This window comes from Nanorana parkeri, unplaced genomic scaffold (genome assembly GCF_000935625.1).
Source record: "Nanorana parkeri isolate BGI_ZX_2015 unplaced genomic scaffold, ASM93562v1 scaffold770, whole genome shotgun sequence".
In the NCBI taxonomy this organism is placed as follows: Eukaryota; Metazoa; Chordata; class Amphibia; order Anura; family Dicroglossidae; genus Nanorana; species Nanorana parkeri.
The window spans coordinates 277,018-294,062 of NW_017307038.1; the positions used below are offsets into that span (position 1 = coordinate 277,018).

Here is a 17,045-nt window from a genome sequence, read left to right on the forward strand (position 1 = left end):
AATTTTATCCTGGTGGGATAACCGTGGAGAGGTTCGGGGGATGAAGGAAAGCAAATTGCTTTCCAATCTGTTACACCAAGAGGGTATCTAGGATTCCTCCCCAGTCAACAGGCTGACATCCTTCATGAGGACCCTCCAAACTGTTGAGAGTAAGGATTTCTCTAGTTCCAGCACCGCACTTGTAACCCACCATGTCAGGGTAAGTCTGGTCCTGCTTGTCAGGAGTAGAGGATTATTCAGAGACTGCAGAGTCCGAACATGGAAGCAGAGACTGGAGTTTGTCCAGAATAAGAAAACCTTGCACAGGGCCATGTCCAAAAGGCCCAGATACTCCAAGCGTTGAGACAATCCCAGCACTGATTTTTGGAGATTTAGAATCCACCTAAAGCTCTGTAGTGTCTGCACGATCCATTGGACATTGGCTGAAAGAGCTTGAGTTTACCGTCTCCTCAGAAGGTCAGCCAGATATCCCATTATGGGTTTGCCCTGAGATCAAAGTAGAAGCAGTACAGGAGCTTGTGAAGACACAGGGTGTAGTGGACATGACAAAGGGAAGGGTAATATTTGGAAATGTGTGTCCACCACAAGGGTACGTAGCATTGAAGTGTCGGGAAAATGGAGGCATGCAAGTAGCTATCCCAGACACCCATAGAGGTCAGAAGGTCTACCCGATGGAGAGAAGCAATGACTGAGTGCCACTATCAGAAAAATATCTTGATAAAATGTAAAAGAGAACAATCAGAAATGGTTTGCTAGCAAGCTGGGAGCTGGAAGGGTTATACTGGGCTGTCCACTGTTTGCCAGTGTCAAATCTCCTGAAGGAGTAACTTACAAGAAAACAAAAAGACAGCTGCATACAGGATCAGTAGGAATGTACAGGTGAAACTCGAATAATTAGAATATCGTGCAAAGTTCATTTATTTCACTAATGCAACTTAAAAGGTGAAACTAATATATGAGATAGACTCATTACATGCAAAGCAAGATAATTAAAGCCGTGATTTGTCATAATTGTGATGATTATGGCTTACAGCTCATGAAAACCCCAAGAACCCCAAATCCACAATCTCAGAAAATGAGAATATTACATGCAATCAATAAAACAAGGATTGTACATAGAACAATATCGGACCTCTGAAAAGTACAAGCATGCATATGTACTCAGTACTTGGTTTGGGCCCCTTTTGCAGCACTTACTGCAATTACTTTTGCACGATATTCTAATTATTCGAGTTTCACCTGTATATCCTAAATCCTGTGCCTCTCTATGCTTCTTGCATAAGCAATCATATTCAAATGTCAGAGGCAGTTTTTTTTTTTTTAACATGAGAGAAAAAAAGTTAGAAAGGAGGATAATTCAGCATAACCTGCAGGTGTTTTCCAGGATCACCAGGTTTCAGAAAGAAGGGTGGTGGCTGAATGTAAACTACAGCATTAAGCAGGTAGGCTGTGATCCCTATAAGTAGTTCAAGGGTAAATGTTGCAATTTTGACTAGACTATGCCTTTAATGCCAAGGACTACAGAGTTAGTCCATCCCAAGTTTAAGAGCTAAAAGAATACATTTATCCGAGAGCAGTAGAACAGAAAAAAAAACAAATGCTCCATGAGGTTTGTTTGGTAAACCCCCTTACCTTGTTATATCATAGACCATAAGCGCCCCCGCGGCCCCTCGGTAGTAGCTTCTAGTGACGGCTCGGAAGCGTTCCTGTCCTGCTGTGTCCCAAATCTGCAGTTTAATCTTCTGCCCACTAACTTCAATTATCCGGGTACCAAACTCAACACCAATTGTATGAGGACAATCTGCCATAACTGTAGAGAGAATGAATTAGAGACTGGAAAACTCCAGACTGCCCCTGAAACACAAAGCATCCTAAACGAATACAGAACTCGACAAACAAATGATGGGACAGCAAGGGGAAAATAAGGCTTCTTAGATTAGGAAGGTTAAACTGGCTGACTGACTTGCCTTGACTACATCCAACCACTCTCATTTCTGCCACTGCTTCCACCCACAGACAGCCGTCCGTGTGAAATGTGCTCAAAAGACTTCACTTGTTTCTCGCTGCATCCATACAGAGCACCGATCTGTTTAAGGCTGTGGCTACCTTAGCAAATGAATTGCTTGTTGGCACTCACCATATTTGTAGGACATAGAATGTAAAGTGATTCCAATGAGACAAATGTTAACATACATTTCAACGTCCCAGTAACAAAGAGGCTTATTTGCCCATATATCCCTATTCTAACATATATAAATCAGCACCCTTACACATACTTCTTTTTCAGCTAGCCTGTCCTGTGACAATAGGAAAAAGTGGGGTACAAAATGAGCCAGGAATCCTTCCCAGGCAGTCAATCCATCCTGCTCCATCCAGTAGTTGGGGAGAATAAGCTAATCATTTTCTTCAGTTACAGTTACCTAAGCCAGGACTGTGTGTAGAATGCAGATCGCTTAACGAGAACCCAATACTTCACATGACTCCATTTATAAATAAATCCAGTCAGGTTTAACTTTTGTTTCCTAGCAAAGTTACAACATTACAGTATGGATTTAACAGATCATAAAACTAGCCTCCCACAACAATTAAAATCAGCCTGCACTATGCTACAGGCACCCAAAAGATGATTTCTGATTGCCACATACAGCTCCCTGCCTTGGTATAGAGTATTAGCACTATGTTCAGGACACAAATGAGAACACAACTACGAATGCTGCATACACAACAGCTCTGAATGTGGCTGCATATTGAGAGCAATTCTGGTGCTCAGCATTAGTGAGCAGAGCCACAGCAGATACATCAGGGACAGAAACAAACTTACATTTCTTCTCTGTAAACTGGTGCAGCAAGCAGGATTTCCCCACTCCCATGTCACCTGCAAGAGAAAAGACCTGTTTACTGGAGACATCACAGGCGACGCTAGAGGTGAACAATACACATCCCTGTAAATAATACACAAATTCTCTGAAGGTGACAATAATGGTAATTACACCGCCTTGTCCAGCTAGGTGTTTCCAGGCTCTGCTTGCGTGCCGCCTGTTACTTGAACAGTTCACAACTAAATTGGCGCGGCACATTTAGTATATTAATATATATTTACATTTTCTCACTGTAGTGCTTGCAGCTTTCACTAGGCTGTATTAGCATGAGATATTGCTAAGATTAGTGCACAGTTAAGCCTCATATAACATCTGCAAAAAAAGGTATATACTATATGTTCATTATAACACACAAAAATAGGATGCTGCCACTCGTAAAATTATTTTCCTTGTCGTCCATTGAGGGACACAGAAATTCAGATACTGATGGATTTAACCGCTACCTACAGAGGGATTAGACACTGGCAAACCAAACAAAATTGTAGGCCAGCCTGCGATAACCCATCCTTCAACCAGAGTGCCTCAGTTTGTAGCAAACAGTCACAAGAGCCAGAAATAAACACAGCGGAGGGAACTGTGTCCCTCAATGGACTTCAAGTAAAATCCCATTTTCTTTCACATTCACTGAGGCACACTGGAATTCAGATACTGTCAGGACGTTCAAAAGCAGTCCAACTGAAGGGTGGGCTACAGCACAAATGACTAACATGCCAGCAAAACAGAAATGGGGACTTCCGGCAGCCCAAGAGCAAATGGAATGACCAATGTCCAAGCTGGATATAAGATCAGGCCCAGCTCCCTACCACAGATAATGGAACCTGCCACATGGAAACCAACCTGCTGCTTAAGATCAAGATAAAAAAGGTAACCAGAGGGGAATGACTCCCCACTGAAACCTGGAGCAAGGGAGGAGCTGATCAACCAGAACCCACCAATAACAGGTGGAACAACAAGAAATTTCCATGTAGGGAAGAAACGACCCACAACCTGACATGGTCAAAGAGGTGTGAAGTCAAGTCCCTAGAGGGAACCCAACACAAACAGGTGCTGGCAAGAAATACCAAGAGGGAAGGTCCTAAGCCATTATATTCCTGACCCGTTAGGATCAAGGGACAAGAATTCCATGTCTAAAGAGATTGCCAGAAAACTAAACCTTGCTAAGGGAGACATGCCAGGTTAAAAGGTGTGAAGGGACTCCAGAGTCTGCCAGAGAACTCAGTATGCCTAAAGGGGTAGGCAGGAGATGGAAGTTAGACCGTACCCCAAGACTGGCAAGATGGCAACAGCCAGAAATAACTGAGGATAAAGCGAATCCATCCTCTCTGGTATGCAAGAACAATCTTGCGCACCTGGGACCTCAAGCCATAATACTAGGAATGCTCCTGATCCCTCAAATGCAGTGAAATGTCAGCATCTGTGGAGCAAGGACAAGAATCTAAGCAATACAGTAGACATGTAAGCTGGGGGAAAATTTTATGTGGTTATTTCATTATTTCAGGATTCGTATCTGAAACTCAACGCGGTTCGGGTTGATTCAGACGAAATACGAATTTTTGTTAGTTTCGGAAGAGTTTTTGAATATTCGTGAATATCACAGAAAACCATATATACAGATATTAATACTGAAGATTAATCTACTAGGCCCATTGGGGAGCTCCCGAATGTCATTCGGGTCTGGCAGCCATATACCGTGTTTCCCCGAAAATAAGACACTGTCTTATATTTTTTTGGGCTCCACAAAACACACTAGGTCTTATTTTCGGGGTAGGTCCTTTTTTTTCTTTATTTAATGTAACAATCCAAAGTTAATGCAAATTAAATAATCTAAAATGGCAAAGTTAAGAATAGGGTGATCAGGGCAATCAGGGGTGCCATACCTTTCCATTCATTGGCACCGCTGATTCTCTCCCACGGCTCTTCAGGTACCCCCTTATGCCACCACCTGCCCTGGCAATGGTCACAACTAGGTCTTATTTTCGGGGTAGGTCTTATATTTTAGCAATTCCCAAAAATAGTACTAGGTCTTATTTTCGGGGTAGGTCTTATTTTCAGGGAAACAGGGTACATATATTACGAAAGCGGAGGCTCCCAGACCCGAATGCTATTCGGGTCTAGGAGCCTTAGCTTTAGTATTATATGTACTGTATATGGCTCCCATGTTGCCGTAACAAAAAATCATATTCAGACGCATTCGGATACATTAAACTGAAAAACACATCTAATTGGCCAGAAAAGTCACATATCCGATTAAGTTTCATTTTTAAACGAAATTTGGACGGGATGTGAAATTCGGAAACTGACACATTCGGATGCATTGGGATCCGGAAATTCGCATTGTGCTTAAAAAGGATTAGTGCGAGCGAGGCAGAGACTCGCATGATCATCCAGCACAGTAACCAGTCTACCTCGCCTGCTGCAGGATGGTTTCCCAAACCTGGTGGTGAAAACAAAGCTGCACACAGAGAAGGCGGCTAAAGTAGACCAACATAGGCAACTCTGAGATGAGGGCCCCCAAAAATGGCTGAAAGGGTGTCCGATGACAAAGGACCTAAAAGGTAAACATACTGTGGACCTTTGCAGCAAGGAACTGTTGGTTACCCTCGCATTAGGATGGCAGATTCCAGCAGTATATACTGTTGAAGCCACATCTAGCTGGATCTTGCAGACGCTTAGCCTTTTGGAGAGATGTTGCCCACAAGCATACACAAAGCCAACTCTCTTCACATGTGGTAGTCTGAGTGTTCCACAAAGGGGATGCTAGAAAAAGGCACTAGGCCAAACACAGGAGTCAATGCTCTGAGAAGTATCAGGTGAACCAAGGATTGAAATCCCTATCTGGGTGAGGAACCATCAAGGCTGCTCCCTGCTGACCTAGTAGGTCACAGGGTCTCTCCTGAAGCTGCGGTGACATGAAGGCTAGAGTAAGGGGTCCAAGGGTGAGAAAAATGTAATGGGGGGCAAGGGAAGGTGCTTGAGGCCCCTTTCACATGGGCGCATTCAGTTACGATCAGCAGGGGATCTGTGCATGGATCCTTTGCTGATTGGAATGAATGTCAGGATGGAGGAGAAAAAAAAAAACCTGAAATTACCAGCATGTTGGTCTATGGGGATTATGATGCAAACGGACACGGACTGCCAAAACAGAACTCTGGTCCGTTTGTTTTTCCAGACCTGACTAGAGTCAAGGGTAATCGGATGTAAACAGACGCACGTACGTTTAGATCCGGCTGCCAAAGACCAACATTGAAATTCCCATGTGAAAGAGGCCTAAATCTGTGTGGTAGCACAAGGGAGGAAAAAAATGGGGCAGCAAGGGATTAGCCTGTGAGCTCAAAGGGGTGCTCTCTGCACTTAAATGCCTGAAGGGCAAACCCACAAAGGATTCACAATTAGCCTCCTGCTTGTAGTTATGTTTTTTTTTTTTTTTTTAATAGGGCCAGTTTCTGATTTTTGGTTTTGCAGGCTAACAGACTCTAGACTCTGGCTCTAGAGGTCTGGGAGCACTTCAAGTAGATGGGACTCAGCCAACCTTTCCTTTGACCTCCTATAAATCGAGGCAGGTGTACATTCTGGCCTTTAATTCTTGATGATGGTATCAAGTGTAGGTCCAAAGAGACAATTTGCCTTGAACTCCAAGCAAGTCAGGTGCTCTTAGTAGATGGCATACGCATCTCAGCACTTTAACCAGACTGATCTGCACATCTGTATAGGCATCATCCCCATGTAGGACACAAGTTTAGATCTTTCTAACAAGCCTCAACAGCTGAAGCCCAAGGCTCCAGACATCTGTTCCACACACAGTCTATAATGAAGGGGACTATCCTTGAAGTGGAGAGTTCATTATTCGGAAATGTAGCCCATTCTGCCACAGTTTGACAGATTAGGGTCACAGTCATCAAAGGACAAAACCTGCCAGAGAAAAAAATTGTGATTTTATGGAGGGATTACTACCACTGGTCAGAATAATCCTTAAGGGTAAGCATGCCCTCCACAGGTCTAGTGGTTTTCCCCGTTTAGTTGGGTTACTGATAAATCCACGGTAGGTATAGACTACCATTTTACAAATTCCTCCTTAAAGGGGAACACTTCCAACACACACAGATACGGCCCAAGATTATTTAGGGTGCTTCCAGTCTGCATAGGGGAGATGCATTTGCAGCTGTAGGGGCTCTAAAAGACCCAAATCTGGAGACATCAGGCAGAGTGTCCACATGCAGGGTTGTGTGTACTGCATCAATAAGGGTCAAAACACTGCGTGTAATTCTGGAGGTGACAACAGGAGTCCAGAGCCTGAAAAACAACTGCATCAGATATAGAATGTGTGGGAGAGATAGGTTCTGTCTGAGTCAGTCTGAGTCAAAGATGGTCAGGCCTGTTCCAAAGATTAGAGACAGACTCTGCAGGGAAAGGCATGAGAGCATGCTTGGGGCCTCTGTGGCCAGTATCCAGGAGGAATTGGGTGAATTTGGCCACAAGGTCTTGTGTAAATGCACTAGACATCCCAGATAACAGGGTAGGGGGCTTGGCCTCACCCGATGGAGCTAAGGGAGACTCCAATGAGGTAAACCTTATACCACAGTGTCGCTGGATTCCAGTAGTGGGACGTTTGCAAAGTGCCCAGCATTGCAAATAACAAGGTAGCTCCCAGTGCTCAGCCTGATAGGCCTACTCAATAGAATATCAGACACATGGCAAGCATTGAGGCAATGCCACAGCTCTGAACCTGGAAAGCACTCCATGGCTAACTTACTACCAATCAATGTATGGACAGCGTTACAAGTGGAACCCTGTTAGAAAATGCTGATCCAGATAGATGCCATGTAGAGACCTGCTAAAGTAGCAATGTAGCTAGAGTAACCAAACAGTATCTGAATTGCTGTGTCTTTTAATGGATGATAAAGAAAATACATTTCCCTTTTTATAACATGCATAAAACACCCCCTTAGTGGGCACTATTTATCAAAATTCTCTGAAATGAGGACTGACTGTCATCCTACAGCAGCCAAACTGTCCCTGGAAATTGACTGCTGGAGAATGGAAGTTAGTTCTTATAACAGATAATTCAACATACTCTGCTTACTGAACTATCATGCTGCGAATCTCACCATGGTGTGCTCTGACATCACAAAAGTGTGGCCACAGTAAATGGCTAGAGCTCCCTCCCACAAATTCCTCCACTTCCTGACCGTTCTCTCAGCGTCATCTTACTGTAGTTTGATCCACTTACCAATGATGATGTATTTGAAGATATACGAGTAATTGTAAGGTGCAGTGGCCATGACGGCGCTGTGGAACAAAGGAAAATGAATTAACAGGCAGTCGGACTGTCTAGCAATCCACAGAGACAAATAGTACCAGACTGAACAAGCAGTATAAACAAGAAGCCGATTCCTACCAACACTGGGCTGAGAAATGGAGCACAAGCGCTTCTAAACCCTCCCATCTAACTCACAGATTGGCTCTCAGCTCAATAACTTATATAGGAAAGCTGAGGGTTGTGTACTTCCGAGCCTATATCCGAGATCAGCTGTGCCAAGACAGATCAGATGTGAAGGGAGGTGTTGCCATAGATTTCTATTTAGCTATGCGAGAATCCCTGGAAGCAAACCACCTTAAGGTGGCCATACACCTGCCGTTTATCGTACAATAATCGCGGCAAATCCCATGATCGTACCATAATCGGCAGGTGTATGGAAGGCGTGCGACCGTTTCTACTGTACGGTCGTGCGTCTTTTGTCTTACGAGCACGTTGGAAAACCAGCCGAAAATCGTAAGATTTTCGCCAGTTTGTGGCGTGCTCGTAAGACAAATGCCGCACAGGCCCGTGTGCGCAAGCGCACACTGCCCGCTCAGCATTGCAGTCATCGGAAGCCCCAGCGGGGCGAGCTTGCGATGATCGCAAGTGCGATCTGCCTGTCCAAGATGGGAAGATCGTACAAGCTTTTAATTACCTTACAACCATCGCACGATGAAAGTCATGCGATGGTTGTAAAGTGTATGGCCAGCTTAACAATCAGTACAACTGCTCTCACTTTCAGGGCTCTCACTCCAAATAGCCATCAGCACTCCTGTGGCAGTTGAATAGCTGAGGGCTGTAAATCACGGTAAGCAAAGCAAGTAGAGTCCTGTATTAAGAGGGGAATGTTTTGTAGGGACAAGTCTATAATTTTGCCACTTTATAGATCACTGGTTCGGCCTCATCTAGAGTATGTGGTCCAGTTCTGGGCACAAGTAAACAGAGGGGATGTCCTTGAACTGGAAAGAGTCCAGAGGAGGGCAACCAAATTCGTAAAGGGGATGGAGGACCTGAGCTATAACAACGGGCTACTAAATTTAAATATGTTCTCATTGGAAGGAGATTAAGGGGGGGGAAATGATTTTCATGTACAAAATGTTTACCGGGGATAGTAACATTAGCAGCAAACTTTTTACAATTAACTCCATGACAAGGACGAGAGGCCACCACCTAAAATTGTTGGAGAAAAAGTGTCAGCACAAGGGGCGAAGGGGTTTCTTCTGAGTTAGAGGAGTCAGGGTCTGGAACTCGCTGCCACATGCTGTGATTTCGGCTGAGAGGGTGGAATCGTTCAAGAGGCAATTGGACGATTTCCTCAGGGACCGTAATATACAGGGGTACAGGTACTTTTAAGAATGATAACAAACCGGGACCTATACATACGCACACATCAGTAGGACCATACACATACACAAAACAGGTTGAACTTGATGGACATGCGTCTTTATTCAACCTCAAATACTATGTAACTATGTAACCTCTCTATAAAAGTCAAGGAGTATTTTGTTTGAAACATTTTTATATATTGAAATAAAAAGAAAAGCTAACAGACAGATCCCTATGAGTTAAAATGTGCAGAAGATTGAGGGAACTGCTGGTGCTGCAGACTGTAAACGTTCACTGCCTTCTGTACTGGAAGCACTGTCACACTGCAGGAACTTGAATTTCTAGTTAGGCTGAGTGATGGGAGATTTGACAGAATGGAGAAAGCACAAAAGCAAGTCAGAACATTCTCTTCTGAACAGTAGAAGGTTGCACACTTTCAAGCCATATTGCTCCTGGGATTTGTCAAGTCCCTGTGTTTCTAGCAAGTCAGTGACAGTATGTTTACTGCAGACACAGTGACTTTAAAGTGGATCCGCTTTGTTCTCCAAATGTTAATGCTCGAATATACAAATGTGCCTCTCTGTATATGCCAACATATTCCCTAAGGAGCCACTATACTAGGGTGGAGAAGACATATCTGCAGTTAGGAAAAACAGCCCTGTAGATAAAAGGAATGTAAACTTCATCATGTCCTGTGTTTGATATGGTTATGGTTACTCTGGAGCCTGAAGACAGTTTTACCAGGATAGGTTCAGGCAGCTGTTAAGAAAGCAACCTTCCGACCTCAGGAGAACTCTTATCTTGGTCTTACCATCTTCAAATGAGCTAAATATTAGCCTTTCATTGATAAGTCTAGAGTAACATATCAAATGTTCAGATTCTTCCATGAGCCCAATCCTGACTGGTACTCTATAAAAGTCATTTGTGGAAAAGCAATGTTGATAGACAGTGTGTGAGATATTATTTACAATGTAGCAATCATTCACAAGCTGTAGCTAAACGCTCAGCAAAGAACCCAAAATGCCTCACTGCTCTGTCTGAGATGACTGCCCACCCACATGCAGAAAATATATAAACGCTGGAGGGGGTTCAGTTAAAGTGAGAGCAAAAAAACCTGAACCCTGCAGAATATCACCCCTAATCATGGGAAACTGGATGAACCAACATGTTAAAAATAAAGATAAGCTTGTGAGATTCACAGCAGTCACTCCGCAGGTGGATATTACAAATGTCAGATGTATAGCTTTCCTGCAATCTAAATTATAATAGACATATAGAGTACAGAGACAGTTGATCTGCACTGAACACAGCTGTACTTCCAGTGATAAGGCAAACGTTGTTTGATTAGGTTTCTTCAACAATGTCTTAAGGTGCCCATACATTGCTCGATTCTCGTACGAGAATCGGGCGAAATCCCGCGACCGTACGAGAATCGAGCAGTGTGAACTAAGACGTGCGACCGTTTCTACTGTACGGTCGCACGTCTTTTGTCGAGCCAACATGTTCGAAAACCCACCAAGAATCGTACGATTCTCGGCGGGTTTCTAGCCTGCTCGCCCGTAAGCTGCGGAACGGGCCGGTGTGCGCACGCGCACACTGCCCGTTCTGCATTGCCGTCATCGGAAGCCCGTCCCTCAGAGGGGCGTGCTTTCGATGATCGCAAGTACGATCTGCCTGTCCAAGGTGGGCAGATCGTACGGGCTTTCAAGAAGCATACGACCATCGCAAGACAAAAGTCTTACGATGGTCGTAAGGTGTATGGGCACCTTTATGGAACACACACACACACCTTCCTACAGGAGTGAAGGCTCTGAGATCTGGATGAGTAAGTGGGCACAAGGGGCAGAACGTGAGAATGTAGAAGACTACCTTTATTGTCTTTTTTTTTTTCAACCAGAACCCCCATATTCTGACTACAAGCCCTATTTGGAGCCTCTAGAAGAAAGATCAAAATCAGGTCTCAGAATCAAAATCTTTTCTATTACAGTCAGCAAAATTTTTTCTGACTTTTTCCTCCTCTGGTGACGATTATCCCACTGAACAGACCCTAATCGCCCTCATTCTGCTTCCTGCAGGATTGAAAGCTCTGAGATTTGGATGAGTGAGTGGACACAAAGGGCAGAACATGAGAATGTAGAAGATTACCTTCATCATAATGTGATAAAAAGGTAGAAGAACTGCTCTACAGCAGCTAAAATGATTGAGCATGCAGACAAGATCGGGCAGCTTTACAGCCACCTGAACTCACTTCTACTAGACGGCCAGTAGAAATGTAAACATTGCTTACATGCTGGTGCTACTGCTGACATAGTAGGATTTGTTTTTTAATCTGATAGCCAAGTGAAACAAACTCACTATTCTAGCCTGTGCTGTAATAACATTTATTTGTGACACTGCTATTATCAGGATCTAACAGTAAGGCATGTTGCGCACATTAATGTGGTATAACTACAATGATGGGCTATGACAGAGTACTGTGAGAGAGTAGATTACAAACACCCCAACATGTATTTCTTAATTCCTGGAGCGAAGGTTCCTGTCTGTACTCGAATCCTAGAGATTCCTAAAGTCACGGGTGGTAGGAAAATGAAGACAAACTGCATTATTACCTTTTGTATGATGTGCAACAAAGATGATCAGCGGTCACAGACGTCTATTACAAATCCCTGAAGGAAGAAAGAGAACAAACATTACTGATAACATCCAGATTACCAGATGGGAGAATGTCTGTGGGTTTGAGCTAGGTCTTTATCATCAGGCAGATCAATTTTTGACACAGATGTTAGTTTAACGCAGGAAAAATAACTAAAGGTGGGCGCAGATGTGAAAGGGAGGTCAGTGGATGTGTGTGTTGCTTCCACACACAGCCAACATTGGTGAGTCATGCAAGGCTGATCAATGGTCTCTGTATCTGGCTACTCGCAGATGTATGGCAACATATGATGCACTACAGATCGTCATACAGAACCTCATGCAAAATATCGCTCCATGAAGGCTGACAACTCTAAAATATTGTATTTGCAAAATAAACATGCAACAACGTTAGATAATATAAAAATGATGCGTGTCGTTGTGTCATAGCCACACACACTTGTCTGATTATTCTATGAGGGATTTAAAATATATACAAACCATACATGCAGAAAGAGTTTGCAGTTAGTATAATCACTAAAACTTTTATATCCACCAGGGGTGTGGAATTCGTATCGCCCGACGCCCGGGACATGTAGTTCCGGGCAAGTGGTTTTTGCACTGTTTTAGCCCTGCTAAGGACAAGTAGCAGGGCTGGCTTTCTTTGAGCGCCGAGAGCGGCGCTACGAGCGGGGGGCATGGAGTGCCGAGAGCGGGGACGGAGCGTTGAATGAGATGGGGACGGAGCAGAGGGCGTGACGGAGCGAGGGGCGTGGTGCCGTGACTGAGCAGGGACGAAGGGTTGAATGAGATGGGGATGGAGCAGAGGGCGTGATGGAGCGAGGGGCGTGGAGTCGTGATGGAGCAAGGGCCGTGGAGCTGTGACAGGCTCCGTCACCTCCCCCAGCCTCTGTCCCCGGCAGCCGCTGCTCGTTCCTGTCACAGGAGTTCTAGCAACAGTGCTGTGCTACAACTCCTGTGTTGGAGGTGACAGGGTCAATAAAGAGTACCTGTCACCTCCAAATGCTATCACACAGGGGATTATTATTCCCTGTGTGATATAGCAATACAATAAAAAGTTTTTGTTTTTTTAAATAGTTAAAAAGAAAAAAATATTAATTAAAAATGTAACTAAATAAAAATGTAAAAATAAAAAGGCGATTCAGTAAAAATAATAAAACAAATGAACATTTTTTACAAAGTAAATAAAAACAGAAAAAATTAAAACCAGCCCCACTGCCCCCATCTGCACGCGAATAAACGTGCAGTGTTTTCAACTGCAATCGCGTGCAACCGCACGGGCAGGGCGGTATTGCAGCAGGAAAACGCGCAATCTGCCTGGCATGACTGGGGTGCCATTAGAAAATAATGGCAAATATAAACGCTGGAGGGGGTTCAGTTCAAGTGAGAGCAAAAAAACCTGAACCCTGCAGAATATCACCCCTAATCATGGGAAACTGGATGCACCAACATGTTAAAAATAAAGATAAGCTTGTGAGATTCACAGCAGTCACTCCGCAGGTGGATATTACAAATGTCAGATGTATAGCTTTCCTGCAATCTAAATTATAATAGACATATAGAGTACAGAGACAGTTGATCTGCACTGAACACAGCTGTACTTCCAGTGATAAGGCAAACGTTGTTTGATTAGGTTTCTTCAACAATGTCTTAAGGTGCCCATACATTGCTCGATTCTCGTACGAGAATCGGGCGAAATCCCGCGACCGTACGAGAATCGAGCAGTGTGAACTAAGACGTGCGACCGTTTCTCCTGTACGGTCGCACGTCTTTTGTCGAGCCAACATGTTCGAAAACCCACCGAGAATCGTACGATTCTCGGCGGGTTTCTAGCCTGCTCGCCCGTAAGCTGCGGAACGGGCCGGTGTGCGCACGCGCACACTGCCCGTTCTGCATTGCCGTCATCGGAAGCCCGTCCCTCAGAGGGGCGTGCTTTCGATGATCGCAAGTACGATCTGCCTGTCCAAGGTGGGCAGATCGTACGGGCTTTCAAGAAGCATACGACCATCGCAAGACAAAAGTCTTACGATGGTCGTAAGGTGTATGGGCACCTTTATGGAACACACACACACACCTTCCTACAGGAGTGAAGGCTCTGAGATCTGGATGAGTAAGTGGGCACAAGGGGCAGAACGTGAGAATGTAGAAGACTACCTTTATTGTCTTTTTTTTTTTCAACCAGAACCCCCATATTCTGACTACAAGCCCTATTTGGAGCCTCTAGAAGAAAGATCAAAATCAGGTCTCAGAATCAAAATCTTTTCTATTACAGTCAGCAAAATTTTTTCTGACTTTTTCCTCCTCTGGTGACGATTATCCCACTGAACAGACCCTAATCGCCCTCATTCTGCTTCCTGCAGGATTGAAAGCTCTGAGATTTGGATGAGTGAGTGGACACAAAGGGCAGAACATGAGAATGTAGAAGATTACCTTCATCATAATGTGATAAAAAGGTAGAAGAACTGCTCTACAGCAGCTAAAATGATTGAGCATGCAGACAAGATCGGGCAGCTTTACAGCCACCTGAACTCACTTCTACTAGACGGCCAGTAGAAATGTAAACATTGCTTACATGCTGGTGCTACTGCTGACATAGTAGGATTTGTTTTTTAATCTGATAGCCAAGTGAAACAAACTCACTATTCTAGCCTGTGCTGTAATAACATTTATTTGTGACACTGCTATTATCAGGATCTAACAGTAAGGCATGTTGCGCACATTAATGTGGTATAACTACAATGATGGGCTATGACAGAGTACTGTGAGAGAGTAGATTACAAACACCCCAACATGTATTTCTTAATTCCTGGAGCGAAGGTTCCTGTCTGTACTCGAATCCTAGAGATTCCTAAAGTCACGGGTGGTAGGAAAATGAAGACAAACTGCATTATTACCTTTTGTATGATGTGCAACAAAGATGATCAGCGGTCACAGACGTCTATTACAAATCCCTGAAGGAAGAAAGAGAACAAACATTACTGATAACATCCAGATTACCAGATGGGAGAATGTCTGTGGGTTTGAGCTAGGTCTTTATCATCAGGCAGATCAATTTTTGACACAGATGTTAGTTTAACGCAGGAAAAATAACTAAAGGTGGGCGCAGATGTGAAAGGGAGGTCAGTGGATGTGTGTGTTGCTTCCACACACAGCCAACATTGGTGAGTCATGCAAGGCTGATCAATGGTCTCTGTATCTGGCTACTCGCAGATGTATGGCAACATATGATGCACTACAGATCGTCATACAGAACCTCATGCAAAATATCGCTCCATGAAGGCTGACAACTCTAAAATATTGTATTTGCAAAATAAACATGCAACAACGTTAGATAATATAAAAATGATGCGTGTCGTTGTGTCATAGCCACACACACTTGTCTGATTATTCTATGAGGGATTTAAAATATATACAAACCATACATGCAGAAAGAGTTTGCAGTTAGTATAATCACTAAAACTTTTATATCCACCAGGGGTGTGGAATTCGTATCGCCCGACGCCCGGGACATGTAGTTCCGGGCAAGTGGTTTTTGCACTGTTTTAGCCCTGCTAAGGACAAGTAGCAGGGCTGGCTTTCTTTGAGCGCCGAGAGCGGCGCTACGAGCGGGGGGCATGGAGTGCCGAGAGCGGGGACGGAGCGTTGAATGAGATGGGGACGGAGCAGAGGGCGTGACGGAGCGAGGGGCGTGGTGCCGTGACTGAGCAGGGACGAAGGGTTGAATGAGATGGGGATGGAGCAGAGGGCGTGATGGAGCGAGGGGCGTGGAGTCGTGATGGAGCAAGGGCCGTGGAGCTGTGACAGGCTCCGTCACCTCCCCCAGCCTCTGTCCCCGGCAGCCGCTGCTCGTTCCTGTCACAGGAGTTCTAGCAACAGTGCTGTGCTACAACTCCTGTGTTGGAGGTGACAGGGTCAATAAAGAGTACCTGTCACCTCCAAATGCTATCACACAGGGGATTATTATTCCCTGTGTGATATAGCAATACAATAAAAAGTTTTTGTTTTTTTAAATAGTTAAAAAGAAAAAAATATTAATTAAAAATGTAACTAAATAAAAATGAAAAAATAAAAAGGCGATTAAGTAAAAATAATAAAACAAATGAACATTTTTTACAAAGTAAATAAAAACAGAAAAAATTAAAACCAGCCCCACTGCCCCCATCTGCACGCGAATAAACGTGCAGTGTTTTCAACTGCAATCGTGTGCAACCGCACGGGCAGGGCGGTATTGCAGCAGGAAAACGCGCACTCTGCCTGGCATGACTGGGGTGCCATTAGAAAATAATGGCACTGCCAGCGCGATCGGCAGTGGTGTGCGATCTGTGACTGTCCGGTCATCGTGCACAAAATCGAGCGGATGGCTGGGTGGTCACGGAATCGCACACCACCGCCGATCGTGCTGTCAGTGCCATTATTTTCTAATGGCACCCCAGTCATCCGCAGGCAGATTGCGCGTTTTCCTACTGCAATACCGCCGCGGGCGATCACGGAAAACACTGAAAACACTGCGCGGTGCATGTCGTGAAAATAGTTACATCTACCTTTTTTTCAGCGATTGCCACACAGCTGTAACCCCATACATGCGGATGCAACCGCTGTATGCAACCGCACAAGATCGCACGTCCTGGGAATCCCCAAGTCTGCACTAACCCTAAAGGGTATATTCACTTTCCCAAGTAATTTGGGAAAATGGAATTACCCGCACAAATCTTCCTCCCACTATACTTACCTTTCAGCAAACGGTCCTTCCACCTCCACCAGTACGGGTGTACTACCTGTACTTGTTCCATGTAGTCTGAATTTCGCTCGCAAATTGCAAGCACTCGTTGGTAAACGCAGTCACCTGACGGCACTGACCAATGAGAAGCGCTTCTTAGCACTGCTAAATACGG

General features: G+C 44.4%; 1 protein-coding gene across 2 annotated transcripts in view; it reads right to left on the minus strand.

Annotated features, from left to right (window-relative positions):
• Positions 1–17,045, minus strand: part of RAB14 (RAB14, member RAS oncogene family) — a 30,367-nt gene that overhangs the window by 5,141 nt on the left and 8,181 nt on the right. The window contains exons 2-6 of one of the 2 annotated variants that reach the window (XM_018564659.1): positions 15,048–15,104; positions 12,111–12,167; positions 8,107–8,165; positions 2,822–2,875; positions 1,633–1,810 (exon numbers count right to left, since the gene is read on the minus strand). In XM_018564659.1, coding sequence (XP_018420161.1) covers positions 1,633–1,810; positions 2,822–2,875; positions 8,107–8,158 — 284 coding nt within the window. In that variant the 5' untranslated portion in view covers positions 8,159–8,165; positions 12,111–12,167; positions 15,048–15,104. The remainder of the gene's footprint in view (positions 1–1,632; positions 1,811–2,821; positions 2,876–8,106; positions 8,166–12,110; positions 12,168–15,047; positions 15,105–17,045) is intronic. The other variant, XM_018564658.1, reaches the window with a different exon arrangement.